Here is a 23,171-nt window from a genome sequence, read left to right as displayed (position 1 = left end):
CAATCCTTAAGCTCTGAGGCATGAGAAAAGGGCTGAGGGCTTACTGTAATTGTTTTATCCACTTGCTACCCTTTCTTTTTCAATATCAGATTAATTATGCTCATTATTTTCTGTCTCCTAGAAGTCTAACATTTAAAAAAGGAGGAAAAGGAGGAGGGGAAATTAAATATTTTTTTCCTGTGGCAAAAACTTTTTTAACATTCAAAAAAAGTAATTTGGAGCCAAAAATGAAAAGCATATTTCCCTTCAGACTGTGATTTACACTTTCCTGGAGCTGGAAAAAGCATGAGAAAGCACCTGAATAAATATGCACACTGTGGAATCTATTTAGGTGGTGAGAAGAGAGAATCTGCTTGATACTGCAGTGAACAATTCAAATCGCAGCAAAGAAATGCATTTATGCATATTTTAAACAAAAGGATGATTATCCTTTCATGGTCCTGAAGTTGAAAAACAAATTTGAAATGGCTATTACAAACACCCACTCTCAAATACAAGTTTCTATAGGATACATCATTTGTACCTGACTAATGGACAAGCTTTCCGAAATTCTGTAGTTGATATGCATGTTCCTTTCAAAAGAAAATGTTTATGTAATGTATTTTTGCTTGCTTGGTATTGGAAGAAACGGAAATGTCTTATCTAGATGAAAGAAAGTTAAGAGATGTTTAAAAAAATCTTAACAAATTTTAAAAAGATACACATTAGGTTTGAGAAAGCTCACAGGCCACAACATTCAAATTCAGTATTTTATATTGCCGTGATTGTATCTATCATATTTGTGCTGCATTTTTATCCATATTATAAACAGTTGTGATTTATATCTGGAACTGTGATTCATAGTGTTCAATTCACTTCTAAAATCAAGATACTCTAAAATATATCTTATTTTTATTTTGATAGTTTTATATGCATTTATAAAATTATTCACATAATTTATAAATCAATCATCCTAGGTTATTTAAAATATACCATTCCTACCCAAAACAGGCAGATCATTTCCATATCAAATTAATTAGTAGCTATTGTCAGTTTTAAGAATAATTTCTCAATTTATCTAAGATGCCTAACACTGCCACCATGATGTGTAGTCAGGAGGATACTTTTTTGTAAAAGTCAGCATTTATCTTACACTAACTCCCTTTTCAGAGAGAGAACATATTTAAGAAATGAGTAAGTCGTTTTCTTCCGGTCTCTCTGGTCTCGGCTGCAGAAGCGAGATGAAAGGGAACGTCATCGTTTGGAAAGCGTCGCAATAAGACGCACACATTGTGCCGCCGCTGTGGCTCTAAGGCCTACCACCTTCAGAAGTCGACCTGTGGCAAATGTGGCTACCCTGCCAAGCGCAAGAGAAAGTATAACTGGAGTGCCAAGGCTAAAAGACGAAATACCACCGGAACTGGTCGAATGAGGCACCTAAAAATTGTATACTGCAGATTCAGGCATGGATTCCGTGAAGGAACAACACCTAAACCCAAGAGGGCAGCTGTTGCAGCATCTAGTTCATCTTAAGAATGTCAACGATTAGTCATGCAATAAATGTTCTGGTTTTAAAAAATAAAAAAAATAAAAAAAGAAATGAGTAAGTCGATAAGCCACTTGTAACCAGCACTAATGATTGTTCAATGGACACATATAAACTCAATGTAAACTTGAAGTTAATTCCATTTAATTTACAGCTTATTTTATAATAGTATTTTATTAATGAATTAATTTACATATACTAAAATTGCAAATCTAAACATACAGCATGAGGCATGTTGACAAATGTATGCAACTACATAACCGTCATCCAGATCAAAATACAAAACATTTCAATCACCCCAGAACATTTCCTCAGGCTCCTTTTCCATTCAATTTGAATTCCCTGCCCTCACTCAAAGCAGCCACTACTCTGGTATCTATCATCAAATGCTAGTTTTGCCTAGAAGTGGCTTTAATGTAAAAGTAATTAGATAGTATGTTATATCTGGCTTGTTTTGCTCTACTTAATGTTTTTGAGATTCATACAGGTTGTTGCATGTATCAGCGTCCTTTTTTTAATGAACAGTATTCCGCTGACTATATTGCAGTTTGTTTATCCATTTTCCTATGGATGGAAATTTGAGTGTTTACAGTTTTGTGCTATTGTGAATAAAGCTTCTATGAGCAGTCATTTTTCTGGGGTGTATATCTAGGAATGAAATAGCTGAATCACAAGGTAGTGCAGGACAGTGCTCTAGGTGGCCTTGGACAAACTCAATTGTCCCCCCTTTCTCACCTGTAGTTCTCAAGAATAACTGTACTGTGTGCTGGGAATGTAACATCCTGGACTAAGTGACTGTGAGAAACACTGTGACTTTACAGATGAAACATCTACAAAGAATCATCTATTGTCTTGTTAATCATATGCAATTTGCCACAGATATTTCCAGTGACTTCTATGAAAATATTTGTTGTTGAAATGTATGCATGACATCTTAAAAAATTGATATTTATTTTTTGTTTATCTTAAAAGACATAGAGAAAAATGATCAGTATGGTTATCTATTACACTCCTGTATATCACATTTCTCTATTAGCCACAGGTCTGATTCCGGTTGTTTCCATTCTTCTCCAAGCAGCGTGTTAAAATTGAAAGGTCTGAAGTATTCTAGGTGATGGCTAAAAGCAAAGAAAAAGAAGGTGGGAATTGAAATGAATTATGCATTTGTGAAATAGTTGTCCTGAAGGGCTATTTATTTTGTCACATCTGTAAGAGGACAACATTCTATTTTAAGCAATACTAAAGGTAAGACATATTTTATATGTACAGTTTTCTCACTCTAGCTATCAAACACTCAGCTCTGAAAACATTCACCTACATCTCAAAGCCCTCTTCTTTCAATTCTGCAAATAGCTCCCTCATAGCTGAAGGGAGAAACCAACTCTCAAAACATGACTCATTCCATCCAACTTTAAACAAATCATCTTATGCTCTTGCATATGTTTTTATATTCAAATTTTGACATAATTTAGATCAGTCATATAAGCAATGGTTTTAAAAAGTTTCAGTTCCATAGATAAGAAGATAGACTTCTTAATTCCCTTGTCTGCCGAAGCAACAGAGGTTAATGTAAAAGAGTGTTAATCCCAGTTCTTTTCTTTCCAGGAAAACCATTTAACTATATTAAGAAGCTTTCTCTAGTGGCTTAATGAGGAGAGAAAGGCTTAGCTAACATGCTGCAGTGGAGCCCCACTCTGTAGGCAGTCACTCTGCCTCGGCTCTGTCCTGGCCAATGTATAATCGTACTTCCACCTCTGATAAGCTTCCAGTAATGTATGAATGAAGAGCCTGAATACAGGAAGGTATTAGCTGATGAACAGCCAGGGAGACATGACATCTTGATACGAGGACCTTGAGTCAGTTGCAACTATGTTTTTGTCTCATTCTGCCCACCTGGCCAGGATAAATCAGTTTTTGAGTCATAGTTGTCAATCCCAGAGTAAGAGATTAAGGAAAAAACAGTGAAGGATAAGAAAAAGGAAGGGAAAAAAAGACCAGGTAAAAGCTATGTCAGGACTGGGGGAAAGGTAAAGGGAAAAAGGGAAAAAAAAGTCAAGCAAAAACGGGGAAAAAAATGTCAAGGATAAGAAAAAGGAAGGGGAAAAAAGACTAAGTAAAAGCTATGTCAGGACTGGGGAGAAAGGCAAAGGGAAAAGGGGAAAAAAGGTCAAGCAAAAAAGAAATATGCTGGAAGTGATAAAGACAAAGAAGCATGAAGAGCGAGCATGAAAGGAAGGAGAAGGCAAACAGGGTGAGGGAGGACAATGCAGCACATTCCACAGGTAAAAAGGCAGGAATGTCCGTGTATTATAGTGCAGTGCTCACTAGGATGTCTCTGTTAGGTTCTTCCAAATGCCCAGATTCACCAGACTACCTTGGCCATGGTGAGTATACCTAGAGAGATATAGAGCAGCAATCACAGCTTGCCCCAGGACAGCATCTGGCTTTCCTCCCTAAAGGAGTAGTCCTTGCAGAAGTCCAGGAAGCATTCACAACGCTGGCCAGGAGCTCTAGTCTACCTATGTGAGAGCTACAGGTGCAAGGAAACAAGACTCAAATTGAGAAAGCATAGCAGATACCTTGGCTCAAATGCCTGCTGCCCCATGAGAGCATTATCTCTTGGAATAACTCCATAGCCATAGCTTCCAGGGTTTGCACAGGGAACATGACTGTTAAAGGAGAATCCCAAAGCCACGCTGTCTCCATCATATATTTATAGTTCATCCAAAATTATTCTCAGTCCAGATGTAATTTACCACTTAAGGGTCATTTTTATCATAAGCAATGTTGCCTAGAAACATAGTTGATATTTTTATCCTTATGAGGTTACCAGAAGAGGAGAACTAGAGAGATAACTGAAGATCAGATTTCCTTGCAACAGGGACCCTTTGTTCACACCTGGAAACACTGACGCCTCTGGCCCTTTAGCTCTGAAAGAAATTTTAAATGAATTTGCAAACATACTTCTATATCAGCTATTGCAACATTTACTTTTCTCACATGCAAACCACTATGGAAAAATAAGTGTTCTACTGACAGTAGTGAGAGAGAGAATGTCAGCCCAAAGTTTACCAAGTATATTCTGAGGACCATCAGTGAACATTGGACTCTACTAGGTGCCTGTGCACATATGTCATCTTCTTTGATCAAAAGGGTTACTTCTGCTCCACTAAGACTTAATTTCCAAAAAACTCGTTTATTTGGAATATATCTTCATTTATTTTCTACTTACAAATCAGGTTTTTGTCCTTGTTGCAGTTCATGCTGAGGTACAGGGTAAAGAGCTTCATAACTTCGTTTATCTTTTGATCCATGAATTGCAAATGAATTGAATTTTGTCACATTTGGTGGAAAATAATTCCAAGGGAGATAAGCTTTGCCTTCCCATTTTGTCTCTCCTCTGGACACTCTGAATGATAAAGGAAGTTCTTGCTACAGAAACAACATGTGGAACACAAAAGATAAAATTGGGCTTACACTTTAAACATAGAAATAAATATGTGTATTACTGTGTATGTAATGATTTTGCCTCATATTTTTTTTTACTTACTTTCCACACATTTCTTCTTCCAGAAAGTAAAAGCACTAAATGCTGTCCGTGGCTGTCAAAATTGAGATTCCTTATGAGTGTTTGAAAAACATGTTATTTTCTTCACTATCCTTTATACATGGAATGTGTGTGCTCGCAACTAAATTTCTAAATAATTAAAAGATGCAGGCTGAGCGTGGTGGCTCACGCCTGTAATCCAGCACTTTGGGAGGCCAAGACGGGCGGATCACGAGGTCAGGAGATTGAGATCATCCTGGCCAACATGGTGAAACTCCATTTCTACTAATATACCAAAAAAAAAAAAAAAAAGAAAATTAACTGGGCATGGTGGCGTGTGCCTGTAGTCCCAGCAACTTGGGAGGCTGAGGCAGAGGAATTGCTTGAACCCGGGAGGTGGAGGTTGCAGTGAGTCAAGATAGTGCCACCGTACTCCAGCATGACAACAGAGTGAGACTCAGTCTCAAAAAAAAAAAAAAAAAAAGAGACGCAATATTAATATTGGATAATTATAGGGAGAGCCAGTGTGTTCAGTTGCTTAGAAATGACATCTTTGGGTTTACCACTCCAGACAACTGCCACCAAATGCATAAAGTTTCATGTTTAGATTGCTGTTTATATTCTTTAAAGAAAAAGTTATATAAAATACTTCATTTGGTTAGATGACACAAAGTATGAAAAAGGTCAGAGAGATACCATGTTATTTGGAGTTTTTTATAAAACGAGTTTCAAAAACTGAAGCAAGCAACAATTTCCAAGTCTGAATTCAACAATTTTAATAAAGGTTAGTTCTGAAAGAAAACTATCTGGTAGCTCATTAGGAAAATAAAAAATGCAAAACACAGACAGTCTACAATTAGTCAACAGGCTAAAGATTTTCATCTTTGTCTATTTTTTTTCCACACACTGCCTTCAACCTGTCTGCCTCTTGTGTTTTCCTGTTTTCTACCATTCGTTCAGCATCATGTTCTCAAAAAGGAACACAGTATTTTCTCAAAGGGAAATTCTAATAACAGTGTACAATTGGGACTAGCCAGGTCATTAAGAACCAAAGGATTTCATGTATTTACATGAAGCAAATTCACTAACTCTAGAAATACCTATATCTTAAAACATTTCTATACAGGTACTCTTTTGAGAGCTTTTCAGGGAAGATTTCCTTCAGTAAACTATTCTAACAGAAGTCAAGTATTCTTTTCCATTTAAAAGTCTTTTGATTATTTTTATTGTTATTATGCAGCCTTAGGGGTACACCCTAGGAGAAAAAATTCTTGCAAATAAGAATAAATTCTTGCTGTTGCTTTCCTAGAGGTTAACTGTTACAGGAAATGATTGCCTGAAGCAAAACTATGATTCTTGATTATTAACTATCTTGATACATAAGAAACCCAAATTACTCTGTGAATATTTTAACCTTTAAAATCTATTAATTTATACACAATGATTACTGTGTAATTTCTTAACAAGAAAGATTCTAATTATTCCATTCATCTAGTTTTTAGTCATCACTTTATGAAAATAAACCAATATTATCATCTAATAAAATTAAAACTAAGGGCAAAACTTCAGGATATCCAAGTTATTTACTGTACTCTAGACAAGTTAGGAATGTTTGCCTTAGTTTTCTCACCTGTAGGGTAAAAATAAGCACACAATAGTTGAAATTTTCTTACTTCTCATGGCAGTCTATGAGAATTAATCATATTTTTCAATAACAAATTTTGGCATGTTAGTTGACATGTGACATACAAAGGTATATGATTATTCTTCTTTAAAAACATAATGCAAACAGCTAGACTTTTCTACATTCGATTTAGCTGAATATCAAAATAAAGGAAAATAAAAGAATATTTAAAAATCTCATTTCAATCAATCGTTTGGAGCTCTCTGTCCAGCCTACAAAAGGAGCAATGGCTTCTAAATGTTAGATGCAGAGAAGCATTTAAATGGCATTTCAAATGAATAACTGCAATATAAAGAAATATTTCATTATTAAACATTTTATTAATTTTAAATGTGCTATAATTTAGATAATAGGTGTACATCTACAGGAAAAAAAAAACGTTTGCCAACCAGGTAAATAGGATTCCCAAAAGACAGTTAAACCTGAACAAAGAACAAACCCACAGCCAATATTATACTGAATGGGCAAAAACTGGAAGCATTCCCTTTGAAAACTGGTACAAGACAGGGATGCCCTCTCTCACCACTCCTATTCAACATAGTGTTGGAAGTTCTGGCTAGGGCAATCAGGCAAGAAAAAGAAATCAAGGGTATTCAGTTAGGAAAAGAAGATGTCAAATTGTCCCTGTTTGCAGATGACATGATTGTATATTAAGAAAACCCCATCGTCTCAGCCCAAAATCTCCTTAAGCTGATAAGCAACTTCAGCGAAGTCTCAGGATACAAAATCAATGTGCAAAAATCACAAGCATTCTTATACACCAGTAACAGACAGAAAGCCAAATCATGAATAGCTTCAAAGAGAATAAAATACCTAGGAATCCAACTTACAAGGCATGTAAAGGACCTCTTCAAGGAGAACTACAAACCACTGCTCAGTGAAATAAAAGAGGACACAAACAAATGGAAGAACATACCATGCTCATGGATAAAAAGAATCAATATTGTGAAAATGGCCATACTGCCCAAGGTAATTTATAGATTCAATGCCATCCCCATTAAGCTACCAATGACTTTCTTCACAGAATTGGAAAAAACTGCTTTAAAGTTCATATGGAACCAAAAAAGACCCCGCATTGCCAAGACAATCCTAAGCCAAAAGAACAAAGCTGGAGGCATCACGCTACCTGACTTCAAATTATACTACAAGGCTACAGTAACCAAAACAGCAGGGTACTGGTACCAAAACAGAGATATAGACCAATGGAACAGAACAGAGCCCTCAGAAATAATACCACAGATCTATAGCCATCTGATCTTTGACAAACCCGACAAAAACAAGAAATGGGGAAAAGATTCCTTATTTAATAAATGGTGCTGGGAAAATTGGCTAGCCATAAGTAGAAAGCTGAAACTGGATCCTTTCCTTACTCCTTATACGAAAATTAATTCAAGATGGATTAGAGACTTAAATGTTAGACCTAAAACCATAAACCCTAGAAGAAAACCTAGGCAATACCATTCAGGACATAGGCATGGGCAAGGACTTCATGTCTAAAACACCAAAAGCAACGGCAACAAAAGCCAAAATTGACAAATGGGATCTCATTAAAGTAAAGAGCTTCTGCACAGCAAAAGAAACTACCATCAGAGTGAACAGGAAACCTACAGAATGGGAGAAAATTTTTGCAATCTACTCATCTGACAAAGGGCTAATATCCAGAACCTACAAAGAACTCAAACAAATTTACAAGAAAAAAGCAAACAACCGCATCAAAAAGTGGGCAAAGGATATGAACAGACAATTCTCAAAAGAAGACATTCATACAGCCAACAGACACATGAAAAAATGCTCATCATCACTTGCCATCAGAGAAATGCAAATCAAAACCACAATGATATACCATCTCACACCAGCTAGAATGGCAGTCATTAAAAATCAGGAAACAACAGGTGCTGGAGAGGATGTGGAGAAATAGGAATACTTTTACACTGTTGGTGGGACTGTAAACTAGTTCAACCATTGTGGAAAACAGTGTGGCGATTCCTCAAGGATCTAGAACTAGAAATACCATTTGACCCAGTCATCCCATTACTGGGTATAAACTCAAAGGATTATAGATCATGCTGCTATAAAGACACATGCACACGTATGTTTATTGCAGCACTATTCACAATAGCAAAGACTTGGAATCAACCCAAATGTCCATCAGTGACAGACTGGATTAAGAAAATGTGGCACATATACACCATGGAATATTATGCAGCCATAAAAAAGGATGAGTTTGTGTCCTTTGTGGGGACATGGATGCAGCTGGAAACCATCATTCTCAGGAAACTATCACAAGAACAGAAAGCCAAACACCGCATGTTCTCACTCATAGGTGGGAATTGAACAATGAGATCACTTGGACTCGGGAAGGGGAACATCACACACCGAGGCCAATTGTGGGGAGGGGATGGGGGGAGGGATAGCATTAGGAGATATACCTAATGTAAATGACGAGTTAATGGGTACAGCACACCAACATGGCACATGTATACATATGTAACAAACCTGCACATTGTGCACATATACCCTAGAACTTAAAGTACAATAATAAGAAAAAAATTTTTTAAAAAACAAAAAAAAACCTGAACAAAGAGAGTCCAAGGTTAATATTTTTAATGAATCTAAGAAAATCTATATGTGATTTAGTTTTTATCCCTGGTGCTGAATGCAAAAGTGACACATCATATACTTAATAAATGCATGATGAATAAAGAATGGAATACATGAATACATAATTATATAATACATAAAATTAAAGTTTCATCTAGTCATTTAAAAATCCCCTAAAAGAAACATTTTTATAAGCTAGCTCAATTAATTATATACATATCTCTCTTTTTATTTCTGAACAGCTATATATAATAATGCAAATTTATTGAGTAAATAATGAGAAAGACTTTTTGTTTTATAATGACTTTTCATTTTGAAACAAAAATTATCTTCTAATTTATTAGAAAAATCTACATTACTGAACTGAAAATATTGACATAGGATTTTCAAATCTTTATAATATGAGTATATTCTAAACATGTATTCTAAATATGTGCTCTGTACTTGAAACTAAGAAATATATAAAAGTATATCATTCAAACAAATTCAGAGTACCATTCTTACTAGTTAATTTGAATTAATGAGCTTTTACTAAAACCATATCATTTGTAACTAGAAAATAATATGCTCAAATTATGTAGTAATAATTAAGAAAAAACATTTTATACTTACGGACAAAGTTCAACTTCTAAATACTGCTCAGTTATATCATTCAAGAAAAATGTTTCCACAACTTTTGAAAACAGAGATATAACATATTGAGAAATTTAATATTGCTTTCCAACAATAAATAATTTGTTTATTCCTTTAGAATATAAAATAAATTGACTATTTTTAATTATAATACTATCCCCAATAGGAAAAAGAGCAAAGAAAATAGACATTGCCTGGAAGAAGAAATATATAGGAAATAAATCATCAACAATTTTCTCGCATATCAGATTGCCACATATTTAAAAGATTAATTAAAACTAGTGCTGGTCAAGTTGTAAAGAAATTAATATTATCACATAAACTTTGAGCCAGTTATCTTCTTCTAGGAATGTATCTGAAGAAAATAATCTGACCACTGGGAAAAGAATTAAGTATAATGCTATTCATTAGAGTACTGTTCAAAAATTAGAAATGATCTAAATGATTTATCTCCTATTACATATTATCTCTTATTCTCTAAATAAATCTCCTATTATATAGAAGAACTGTTAAGTAAATTATGGAATTCATGTATTCCATGCAATGGAATACAATGCAGCTATTAAAATCAAAGATACCATTAAATATTTTTTGATATAGGAAGATATCCATGATATTCAATAAGTCAGCTGCAGAATAGCACCAAAATGCGTGTGACATTAAAATTTCATGTGTGTCTATGTCTAGATGTCTCCAAAATGTGCACAAAAATGTTAATGACTGCATATCTGTGATTGCAGGAATTTAGGTAGGTGATCTTTCTTTTCTTGTTTATAATTTCCTGGAAATTTCTGAATATTGCTATTTTTAAAATTTAATTTTGAACATAATACATCTTTCTTTCAAATAATTAAAACAATATATATATGAAGTAAAAAGTCATGTCCTTTTCTTCCCCTTTGGTCTAAAATCTGCCAGACCTTTTCTGTGCTTCTCCATACTATTTTAATGACTGAATAGTATTATTTTATAGAATATTATAACTTATTCATTTAATCCTTTATGGATAGACATTTAGGTTGTTTCCAGTTTTCCATGTGTTGTTTTTATAATAAAAGAGCTAAAACATAGACATAGTTCTGCCAGCAAGTCAGAGAATCTTATTGTCCCTTTATGAATCTTTTATCTAGATAAATGAGAATGTCTACTGTGATAGTTAATCGTATCTGTCAAATTAACTAGGCCATGGTATCCAGATATTTTGAAACATATTATTCTAGTTGTTTCTATGAAGCCATTTTTTAAAGATAAGTTTAACATTTAAATCAGCAGACTTTTAGTACAGCAAGTTTCCCTCTATAATGTGGCTGGGGCTTATCTAATCAGTTTAAAGCCTTCATAGAAAAAAAGACTGACCTCCTCCAAGAGACGAATTCTGCCAGCAGACAGCATTCAGATTTGAACTGCAACATCAACTCTCCAGCTGGCAGACTGAAGACCCAGGGAAGAGTGGACTTGCTAGCCACCACAATTGTGTGAGCTAATTTCTTAAAATAGATCTCTCTCTTTCTCTCCATATATATAAAATAGATATATATATACATACGCACACACACATACTCTCTCTCACTATAAATATATGTGTGTATATCACACACACACACACACACACACACTCAGATGCACATATATATCTTCTGCTTTCTACTTTCCATCATCACCTTACAAATACTTTTGCAGCTTCTCTGTGTTAAACACTATATCAGATTCTGGAAATACCTTTATTAGCTTACAATCTAATCAGATACTAATGTGGAAAATTTTAATAAAAATTCCAAAAGGGAGGATGCATACATTGCTACAAGAAAAAAAGAAAACAGATGCTTAGCTCAAAAAAGTACTTTAGTGAAGGATTCCTGGAAAAGTTGCTATTTAAGCTCTGTCTTGAAAGATGATTTGGAACTAGGTGAAGAATGACAGAAACAGCATTCTAGGGCAAGACAACAGTAAAATCAAGGGTACACAATTAGGAAATATTGTAGCTTAAAGAACTATATGAACAGTTCAGTCTTACCAGGCAAACCTTTCAATGTAGGAGGAGCTGCTGGTGCTACAGAGAGAATAAGCAGCCAGGTCATGGAAAGTCTTATATAGAGATCATATTAAGAAGGGCAAAACTTACCTTGAGAGGAAAGGATCCGGAGAAGGTTTTTAAGTAGCTGAAGGGTGAGTTTAAATTTTCATTTTAGATTTAGCACTCTGGCTTCTAAGTGAAGAATGGGCTTAAGGGCTAAAAGACTATTTAGAAGGCTCTGCACTAACCGAGGTAAAAGACTATGAAAGCCTTACTTTTGGAAAGGATAGTGGGGATGAAGAGGAGATACTGAGTTAGAGGAATACTTAGGAGGCAAAACTGATGGGACTTAGTAAATAAATCCAAATAATGCAAAGTGTCAAAGAGGGATATCTTAGAAAGATCTCACAATTTTTTAGATTTGGTGATTTAATGTATTGTTAATACCATTTATTGATATTGGGCAATTAGGTAAAGAACTGGTTTATGAAAGAAGTAGGTGAGTTGAGGTTAGAATTTGTTGAGTTTCATGTCTGTAGTGCCTCTAGCAGGTAAGTCACATTAGTGTGTATTCCATTAATAAGAGGATAATATACCAGTTTTGTATCAATAAAAGACAATATATATTTAACATATGACAAATTAACACTGACAAAATGTGTGCTTACAAATGGCATAAACTAGACATATTGACTAGAAGATTCATCAAAATCTTCTTTGAAGAAATGCAACATGAATTAGATCTTGAACTATGCATTAGAGGCAGGGGGAATAGAATGAGAAGGTACATAGGTTAAGAGCTTTGGCTGAATATGGTGGCCCAATTCATAAGTATGCTGAAAGCTTAAAGGAAGGGTTTGAACTTTATCCTAGGGATAATAATGATTTATGATCTGGGAAATGGCATCATGAAGAGTATTTCATAAAGATGAATCTGATAGCTTAATTAGGATACAGCAGAAGGAGATCATAGAGCAAACCTGAAACAGTGTAATTTTATGTCATGTCTTAATTTGATATGTGTGATGAGTTGCCAGTATAAAGTAAAAACTACATTTCATATTGAGGTTGATAGTGTTTCTACAATAAGTAAAACACTCCAAATTTTCCATAAAGAAGATTTATAAGGTTAGAGTGGTAATTTAAAGATACTTAAATACAAAACAGGAATCTTGAACTCTTCTCAGCATAGGTAACAGAAATAAAGGAAGAAAATAAGGTGGCAATAAAAAAATCTGGATTTGTGGCCGGGCAAGGTGGCTCACGCCTGTAATCCCAGCACTTTGGGAGGCTGAGGTGGGCAGATCACAAGGTCAGCAGATCAAGACCATCCTAGCTAACACAGTGAAACCCCATCTCTACTAAAAATACAAAAAATTAGTCGGGCATGGTCGCGGGCACCTGTAGTCCCGCTACTCGGGAGGCTAAGGCAGGAGAATGGCATGAACCCGGGAGGCGGAGCTTGCAGTGAGCCAAGACTGCACCACTACACTCCAGCCTGAGCGACAGAGCAAAACTTGGTCTCAAAAAAAAAAAAAAATCTGGATTTGTAATTGCCATTTTTTAACTCTTCTAGCTATATAGTTAAAGTCATATAGGTAATGGAGAAAAAGTCAGAATGAGAGATTGGTAGGAAGTATCAGAAACTGTACATGTCAATTGCTCAGAAGCACTTTCTTCCCAACAGCAAGATAAAATAATAGTTCTGTGAGAGGTTATTATAAGATTTATGTTTGCAATAAAACACACTACTACCACTTACCTTCATAATCCCACAGTTGATTGAAAGGTTTTCCTGGTTCTCCAAGTGGGGCTGGAGGATCATTGAAAAATGGAGCACTAATGTCCATCATCACTCCTCTGTCACCTGGATTCAGCCTGATAAATACCGGCTCGTGCTTCACTGGAAAACCATCCCAAGTGTGTTCAATTTTAAAATCCATCTGAAGACTCTTAAAGAAAAATATATTAAAACAAACTTTAACAATATACAAATGTTTTCTTTAGTTGGAAATGAAATGAAAATTTCAATGCCGAACAGCAGACGGGAAAGGCAGCAAGAGCACAGTCCTGGGAGCCAAAAGGCTATCTTGTGTTGTGCCAAAGCACGGACTCTGAGTTCTAGTCTAAAATAGGTAACTAGTTCCTAGAGGCTTTAAAACTTCTAGATTTAACACTTTTTTATGTACCTTTTTTTTAATTGCTGTCATAGAAACACTATCAGTCTCAACACGAAAAATGATAAAAGTGTTAAAAGTCTAGATTTGGCTCTAGTGCTGTTGTAAACAGTGCATCAAAATCATTTTCTTAATTGTAATTAAGTCTACTGCAAAAATTGTTTATATACTTAATCACAACTACAAGCACCATGGGTTCTTATGTTATCCTTTGTCTTTTATTTAAAGTGTGCAGGTGTCTCAGTTACTGGATCCTCTGGGAATCAAGATCTTTATAATAAAATTCAACTAGTTTAAAAAAAAATCTCCATAAATCAGTAGAAGCAGTGCTGTTAACACCTGTTCTTTTGGCCAAAATCCTTTTCTTCATGGGGGTTGGGGATGGGGAGTTCCAATCATTTAAAAGTTAGTAGAGCTGAATTTTGCCTTCCTTTGTCCCAGCATATACACTTTCGTTTTTAATATTTTAACTGTTAAATGACTGCTTGCTTGGTTAATTACCTCTCTCCAACTGAAAAATGGGAACAGAATCTGCAATCATTTAAACTTTGAAATAGACTGAGTACCTACAAAAGAGCAGTTTTTACATTTTAAATTAGTTTTCTAAGTATTCAATAGAGGGGTATAGTATTGTAATGCATTGATAAAATTTTTGAATACTATGGATTAGGCATTTTCTAAACATTGTCTCATTTAATTTCACTACAAATTTGCAGAGAAACTATTATTGTCCTCATACAAATGGAACAGATTTGTCCAAGGTCATGTGACTAGCATATCTAGAAATTAAACCAATGTCAGCAACGTTTTCCCAGATGAAGACATTTCAGGAATCTGCAAGGAGATGAAAATTTTATTTCAGGAGTGGTGGAACCCCCAAATTATACTAGATCCTGTAATTTTATCCAAAAGATAATCTCACTTAGTACCTTATGACTTTTCCAAACTGTAACTTCTTTTATCTGAAATCTTTGAATGCTTTCCTTTGCTTCATAAGTTATTTACAATCTTTTACTGTAATTAATGAAGTTACTAAATTTGGAATTAATTTAAATCAGTGAATATGTATTGAAAACCTACTACGAGTTAAGCAGTGGGAGATCCAAATGTACAAGCTCTGCATAACATAAGAAATCCAAGACCTCTAAAAACCTTTTTCTAAAGCATATAGCTTTTACTAAGTTTCACTATATGCTCACAAATTTTACTAGATAATCTCTAAAATTAAACAATTCTGGTATTATAACCCATTTGTAGAAAGCTAATAGCATTTCAGAAGAAATGTTCAGCAACTCATATTCTTCATTATTGATATAAGCTCAATGAGTGATAAAACTATATAAATTGATTCTGATTTAAGTGGATTGCATGGAATAAAATACCTCAATAATAAATTTATTTTCTTTAGTTGAAACATCAAGGCACATTCTACAAAAAAAAAAAAAAAAGTATAATCCTCTACCCTAAATTTTGGTAGTAATAAGCATCCTCATGCAGCATATAGGAAGAAATAAGAATAAATCAGGACGTTAAAAATGCTGAATGACTGACTCTGACACCAATAGGCTGAAAGAAAATGCTATTCTCCTAATTTAGAGCTTGATAATTCTTGACAATTTTGGCAATATATACCTTAGCTACTAGGAAGTTCTGGCAGATTCACTTATTCTTCATACAACCACCAAATCCACAAAAATTCTGCATACATTAAAGAGATCCCTATCTTAATCAGTGAGTTTCCACTAGGGACTTAATTCCCAGCACATTCAGGCAATCAATTCTATGTCTAAATGGAATAAAACCATACCAGTGACATCCAGTGATATGCTCCTAAAACTGGCCTATCATTTCTATGCACACATGGTGGGTCTCATGGTCAGAGTGAGGTAGACTTTATAGCAGGTTTGTCCCATCTTTTGGCTTCCCTAGAGCACATTGGAATAAGAATTGTCTGTCTTGGGCCATACATAAAATGCATTGACACTAACAATAGCTGATGAGCCAAAAAAAAAAAAAAAATCACAAGAAAATTCATAATGTTTACGAATTTGTGTTGGGCTGCATTCTAAGCCATCCTGGGCCACATGTAGCCCATGGGCCTTGGGTTGGACAAGCTTGCATAGATTTCAAATTACTTCAAAATGTAATTTTATCTGGAAGATAAGAAGTAAAAGATAAAAGCAAAGTTACCATTGTTAAGAATTAGGTAGTGAGTACCTCAAACCTTTCTACTGGTTCCTTCTGCTTTTCCCCACTAAGGTTTCTTTGAGCATTATTTGAAAATTACTGTAAGAAATAGTGACTAGACTTCCACAAGTAGCCAAGACCAATAGTGCATGGCTCATCAGTCCAAAGACCGAATATAATTTTGGCTTTAATTGCATAAACAACTTTAGTTTCTTATTGCAATGACAAATTTGTTTATTTTTTTAAAAACTTTATATTGCTTAAAGAACATTCATGTCAATCTAAGTATGCATAATATTTATAAAAATTAACCTAAAAAGTATAGTCCATCCTGCCCAGTAGTTAATGGTCTAGTTTAAAAATAACATAAACTAGAGACAGATGATTCTCCTTCAGTAATCTTCTGAGATTTAACCCCCACAGTCTTTCAATTTCTTTGTATTTGAAATTGTGCTCATTAAGTAAAGACAACTTAAATGTCAATGTCCTTGACCTCTTGGGCTAGCGCTCCCCTCCTAGTCATTCTCTATTAACCTGTACACTGCTCTATTTCTATTCTTACATGGCACTTACATGGCATGACATATTTGTTTATTGACTCCCTGAACCCAGCTAGAATGCCTATAAGTGATGCTTACTATTTATTTGTTGAGTGAATAACTTTTCTAGTCCCTGGATCTAACCCTCTAGATTTTGTGCAGGAGAAACCTACTGTGTTCGTGGTATCGTCATCATGACCATCACGTAGTGTCATTTAACACTACATATCAGATCAATACAACGATTAATAACAAAGATGATAAACCCAGAAATTCCCTTCAATTTAGTTTATCAAGCATTTATTAAGTATTCATCTTATTTCAGGTACCATACCAGGTGCTGGGGCAATAATATATAATAAGTCTATGGCAGTTTGGGATGGTTCTCATGTAACTAATCAATGAAGTCCCCATTTCCAATATCAGTTGCTTCATTTTGCAGTCCTAAATTTAATTCAGTGGGATCCTTATACCAAAGTAAGTTTTAGATGAATCAAAGATTTAAGCATAAAAATCAAAATCATATAAAAACAAGAAATAAAAAGAGAGTTAAATAAAATCTTAATAGTAGTAAGGTAGGAGACAAGCTGGACCTGTTTTCTGAGCACCAAGGCCCCACTGATTAAAACAGAATCTAATCAAAACAAAATGAAGCAAAAGAAAACAGCTAAAACCAAGATGGCAACAAAAGTGATCTCTAGTTGCCCTCACTGCTCATTACACATTAATTATAATGCAGTAGTATGCAAAAAGAAATTCCCAACAGTGGCATGACAGTTTACAAATGCCATGTTTGTAAACTCCTAGAAGTTACCTTATAAGGTTTAAAAAAGGGAGGAACCCTCAGTTCTGGGAACCCTTCCTACTTTTCTGGAAAATACATGAATAACCCACCCCTTATTTAGCATATAATCAAGGAATTGTCAAGTATATAACTAGCCAACAGTTCATGGGAGCTGCTGCCCCTACTCTGTCTATGGAGCAGCCATTTTCCCATAGTTTGTTGCTCTAATAAACTTGCTTTTGCTCGTGAACCCTTTCCTGAATGAAGCCAAGAACCCTCCTGGGCTGAGCCCCAATTCTGGGCTTTCCCTGCATTAGTAGAGAAAACCTTTTAAAATAGAAACCAAAACCCAAACATTTTACTACATAAATATAACAAAACTAACATGGATGCAGCTGGAGGCTATTATTCTAAGCAAATTAATGCAAGTACAGAAAACCAAATACCACATATTTTCACTTATAAGTGGAAATTAAACATTAGGTACTCATGGACATAAAGATGGCAACAATAGACACTGGGGACTACTAGAGGGGGATGGGAAGGAAGGGGCAAAGGTTGAAAAACTAACTATTGGGTACTATGCTCACTACCCAGGTGATGGGATCATTCATACCCCAGATCTCAGCATCATGGAATATAACCATGTAACAAACTTGCACATGTATCCCCTGGATCTAAAATAGAAGTTGAAATTTTTTTTAATAATTAATAAATAATATAATAAAAGCAAAAACCTCCTTCCTAAGTTCCCCTTACCCCAAAAGTCTATCATTAACAAAATCAAAAGACAGTCTGGGAAAAAGTATATGCAAGTCATACTTGATACAAATAACTAATTTCTTTGATGCATAAAGAGCTCCTAGAAATCATAAGGAAAAGACCAACACTCTAACAGAAAAGTGACCAAAAATTATGAACAGCCAGTTAGCTCACAGAGAGAAAATGCAAAATGTTCACTTACAATGACAGAAATGCAAACTAAAACCACAATAAATTACCATTTTTCACTTAGATTGGCAAGGATCAGAAAGTCTGATAACATGCTGTGTTAATGAGGGCATTGAGAAAAAATCATAATGTTGCTAGTGAGGCATAATTGATACAGCCTCTGTGAAGAGCAATACGTCAGTATCAAAATAAAAATGCAAATATCCTTCGACAAAAATAATTCTAGTTCTAGGAGTTACTATACCTGCACATATTCAAAATGCATAAGTGTTGAGGATATTTGTGGTAGCATTGTTTATAATAACAAAATGTTGGAAGCAACTTAAATACCCATCAGTAGAGGACTGGTAAAAAAAAAAATTATGCTATATCATACAATGAAACACTGTATAACTGCTAAAATGAATGAGGCAGCTCTAAATTAACATCTATGCTAAAATACGTTGTGAAGTGAAAAAAAGCAAGGTGCATTTATTTAATAAAAAGGAAGTTTATTTGCATATATGCTTGTGATGCATACACTATCTCAGGAAACACCAACAAACGAGGTGGTTACAGTGGTTGCTTCCCTGAAGGGAATTATCTGCCTGCAGATATGGGAAGGAGGAAGCTTTGCTTTCAACTTCATCACTTTTTAAAAACCTATTTGCATTTTATACTATGACAGACACGCATTACTATTTTAAGGCAACTGAATGGTTTAAAATTATTTTTTGGCCGAGCGCAGTGGCTCACGCCTGTAATCCCAGCACCTTGGGAGGCCAAGGCGGGCGGATCACAAGGTCAGCAGATCAAGACCATCCCGGCCAACACAGTGAAACCCCGTCTCTACTAAAAGTACAAAAATTAGCTGGGTGTGGTGGCACGAGCCTGTAGTTCCAGCTACTTGGGAGGTTGAGGCAGGAGAATCGCTTGAACCCGGAGGCAGAGGTTGCAGTGAGCTGAGATAGCGCCACTGCACTCCAGTCTGGTGACAGAGCAAGACTCCGTCTCAAAAATAAATAAATAAATAAATAAATAAATAAATAAATAAATAAATAAATAAAATAAGGCTGGTCTCCTAAGAGTATGGCGGCTGCCTCTTCTCCCCTTTATATTATATATGCTGAACGTTTCCGAAAAGTCATAATGCATATTATCAAGATGATTACTGTCCTGCAATTCAAGTTTGGCTGTTTAGACTTTTTTTTTTTTTTGAGACGGAGTCTCGCTCTGTTGCCCAGGCTAGAGTGCAGTGGCCGGATCTCAGCTCGCTGCAAGCTCCGCCTCCCGGGTTTACGCCATTCTCCTGCCTCAGCCTCCCGAGTAGCTGGGACTACAGGCGCCCACCACCTCGCCCGGCTAGTTTTTTGTATTTTTTAGTAGAGACGGGTTTCACCGGGTTAGCCAGGATGGTCTCGATCTCCTGACCTTGTGATCCGCCCGTCTCGGCCTCCAAAGTGCTGGGATTACAGGCTTGAGCCACCGCGCCCTGCCTGTTTAGACTTTCTTAATATAATGTTTATTGTTAATCTGTTTCTACTTTTAACCCCTATTCTTCAAATTGCTCTTAAAACAAGTCAAAAAAATAAATTTTCAATTATTCTGATTGCTTTCTCTTTACCTGGAAAGACCTCTAAAAGGAAACGAAGGAAGAGAAAGGAGACCGAACACTGGAGCATTAAGAACCCGAGAAAAGAAAAAAAAGGTCCACAAAGTTTAAAAGAAATAAATTATGGTAAAAGTGTTTTCTCAACCAAATGATCCGCAAGGAAAATTTCCAAATTCCTCTGCTCAACAAAATTTCTTTTAGTTTTTCTACAATAATGATTTCTTTTCAGTTTCCATACCGCCCCGAGGCCCCGCCCATTTATAAGAGAAACGAAGAAACGAAGAAACGAGGAAGTCAGCCTGACAGTGGGAGTACGCTCAATTAGCAGGAGACAACTGAAAAGTAAAATACTTTTCATTGTTTTCCAGAGATCAAGCGAAAGACAAGACCTCGCGACCGCGAAAGGAAGGTCAGAGAGAAGAGGGAATAACAAAAGAACACAGACCACGAAGCTTTTCTCAAAACACTGGCTTCCTCCTCTTAGCCGAGGTCAACGCAGAGGGCTCGGCTTTAGGCTCCACCCAGCTTCCTACACGTTCTGAGGGAGGGGCTTGGAACACTGAAGCAGCGACACTTGATTTTTCCAGGAAAGAAAAATGTTGAAGGGCCACAGGTGAACATCTGAAGACTTCTAATCGTTCCACTAAAGTTTGAGTGGTTTCCTAGAAGAAGGAAGGGTGCTTCAGAAATAAAAATACCGTGCAATAATTTGAAAATCAACTGTAAAGCATTAAGATTACAACAGAACATGTACAGAAATAATTCATTTAATACAACTACAGGCTAACTGGCTATATAAGCAAAAACTATAAATTATACCAGCTATAAATTAGATTATACTATACTCCTGGGGAGGCATGTTCATGGCGGTTAACAGTTGTGAAATTAGAACCATCCTGCCTGAGTTCAAATCGCAACTCAGGCACTTGCCAGCTGTGTGATCTATTCTGACCCTTGCTTAAACTTCTAACTTTGTATTCTTCATGGTACTTTGCACATAGTACTGGGTGCTCAATGTCAATTGATCAACCGAATTAATGTTAGTGAAAGTCACTAATTTTCAATCTATACAATTATCTATGAGTATGTACATTTCCACTTGTCATTCCTTGTATTCAATTTATACTAATAGATACTTTCCAGGAACATCTACTGAATTCTTTCATTCCTTCCATCAGATATTTAATCAATTCTGTGTTCCAGGTATTATGATGGAGCCTGGAGACAAACTACAAAACATGATAGATAATGCAGGAAGGAGCATGAAATAAGTACTAAGGTGGCACCTACCTTGGGAGAAGTGGATAGAGAACTCAGGACGTGTGAAAAGGAGAAACACGAGAGGGATCCTTTAAGGATAAGTGAAAACAATTTTGTTTCCTAATGATGAAACTTACGTTGAAAATACTCCATTAAAATTCATCTACTAAAATCTTGTAACCACAAACACAAAAACAAAAAACTATCACGATCATAATTATGATTATGTAAGCTAAAAAAAAATCGAGTGCAGACACAAAAATTTTCACCTGAGATACTCACTTTATGTAACTACCACTCATCATTATAGCCAGAAGGTATTTGCTTCCATCCAGTTTGGGTGTAAGCATAGAGTTAAGTCTATAATTATTTATTTGATGCCAAGTAGAAATACAGTATGACAATATACAAGGTTCAAATGTGGGAGAAGTTACAAGCAAGTCCTCGGAGAGTCAGTGAGATGTTTATGAAGAGTCATATACTGAACTCCATAAACGAGTTGGAGCTTGCACACTCAATTTTCCCTTTATGTAAAAAGTTTTCGTGTAAACATTATAGCTACTAAAAATCAGAACAAGTTCAATTATCCACGACCCAAAGCTAGATTAGACCTTTTCAATGATTATTAAGCTACACATCCATATTTAACAGCTAGTCTTTAGAGGAAGGGACCATCTCATTCTATTAACAGCGAGTATTGAGTCAGGCCTTCAGATGCCTAACTGCACATATTCGAATACATTTTTAAAAATTTCTTAACACATATCGCTAAGGTTACTTTATATGACATTATGAGTACAGGACAACAAAACTCTTAAGCTGTTAAACAGAAAGCCAAATCAAGCTGCATCTATGACATGCCTGTTTAGTGAAACTTTACTTCAATCCATAAAAATACAATTTATTAAAAGCGCAAAACTAGTGGCTAGCTTCAAATTAACATATTTGTTGCTAGTGGTGAGATTTCCTCCAATGTTAAATAATTAAAAAAAAAACATACGTTTTAAATCCAGACAAAATCAATTTTCAAAAATGAAAATTGTAATCTATCCACAAATGTAAGTTTTACCGTTTTGTTTTTTGCAAAAAAAAAAAAAAAAAAAAAAGTTCCTTTTATCTTTCCTTATATTTGAGGAAAAAAGCTTATCTTTGAAGAAATAGCTGCTGAATTTGCAAGATCTTTTGAATACTTCTAACTACATGCTTTATTACTACACAGTTAAATATTTAAACAACAGTTGTCTCCTTTGGCAGGATGGTACTTACCTTCTTGAGATGACCAAATCGAAACACAGAACTCCTCCAGAGGTACAGCCTTGGTGGGAGATTCTGAAGACCCAAGTCTGGCTTCTACCCCTAGCCGCATGAACCTGCATCCTTTACTTAGTCCAGAAAGGCTTAGTATATTAGTAACCCAAAGATAGTGAGGGCATTTAAACTGTGTATTTCATGCCCTACTCACGTTTGCATTTTGGGTTTTAAAAAAAAAAAAAAAAAAAAGAGGTTGGGCCCCACCACCTGGAGACACTGTCCCACCAGTTTGCCCGCCGCGCCAAGCCGGTGGCTCAGCTGTCACCTAGGTTCTCACGACTCCTCCTATTGCTTGACAGCCAGCCAATAGCGTGCTAGGACTCTAGGACGCGCGATGGCGTAAGCGCCAACGCCCGCGTGATGACGC

The 23,171-nt window shown here is 35.6% G+C and overlaps 1 protein-coding gene and 1 pseudogene across 28 annotated transcripts; one reads left to right on the top strand and one right to left on the bottom strand.

Annotated features, from left to right (window-relative positions):
• The first annotated feature begins 1,224 nt into the window (after window positions 1-1,224).
• LOC107129821 (large ribosomal subunit protein eL37 pseudogene) lies at window positions 1,225-1,579 on the top strand (annotated as a pseudogene).
• A 68-nt stretch (window positions 1,580-1,647) lies between these two features.
• On the bottom strand, window positions 1,648-23,087 carry C5H4orf33 (chromosome 5 C4orf33 homolog). Of its 28 annotated transcripts, none has more exons than XR_012435101.1 (9): window positions 22,760-23,087; window positions 21,325-21,462; window positions 20,679-20,895; window positions 13,767-13,956; window positions 9,970-10,030; window positions 5,076-5,127; window positions 4,758-4,957; window positions 4,105-4,455; window positions 1,648-2,643 (listed from the first exon to the last, which is right to left on the bottom strand). XR_012435101.1 is itself a non-coding variant. In XM_065545480.2 (9 exons), exons 4-9 carry the CDS (start codon window positions 13,945-13,947, stop codon window positions 2,608-2,610), a joined length of 630 nt encoding a protein of 209 aa, XP_065401552.1. In that variant the 5' UTR covers window positions 13,948-13,956; window positions 20,679-20,895; window positions 21,325-21,462; window positions 22,760-23,087; the 3' UTR covers window positions 1,648-2,607. The 28 variants fall into 28 exon arrangements, 15 of the variants coding, with proteins under 15 accessions (XP_065401552.1, XP_065401554.1, XP_073896569.1 ...); XM_065545480.2 differs by having other exon boundaries at window positions 4,356-4,455; XM_065545482.2 differs by having other exon boundaries at window positions 4,356-4,455; window positions 21,325-21,451.
• Between the last annotated feature and the right edge of the window lie 84 nt (window positions 23,088-23,171).

Source organism: Macaca fascicularis, chromosome 5 (assembly GCF_037993035.2).
Source record: "Macaca fascicularis isolate 582-1 chromosome 5, T2T-MFA8v1.1".
NCBI classification, from domain to species: domain Eukaryota; kingdom Metazoa; phylum Chordata; class Mammalia; order Primates; family Cercopithecidae; genus Macaca; species Macaca fascicularis.
The sequence above is the reverse complement of the archived record's forward strand: the minus strand, read 5'-3'. Positions and strand labels throughout refer to the sequence as shown.

Excerpts from the sequence above, each read along its gene's own strand:
- C5H4orf33 (XM_065545480.2), bottom strand. The coding sequence starts at position 13,947 with ATGGATTTTAAAATTGAACACACTTGGGATGGTTTTCCAGTGAAGCAC. Across the intron at positions 10,031-13,766 it reads TCAACTGTGGGATTATGAAG|TTGTGGAAACATTTTTCTTG; the intron begins GTAAGTGGTAGT and ends TGTTTTCAAAAG. Across the intron at positions 2,644-4,355 it reads TCTCTAGTTCTCCTCTTCTG|CCATCACCTAGAATACTTCA; the intron begins GTAACCTCATAA and ends CTTTGCTTTTAG.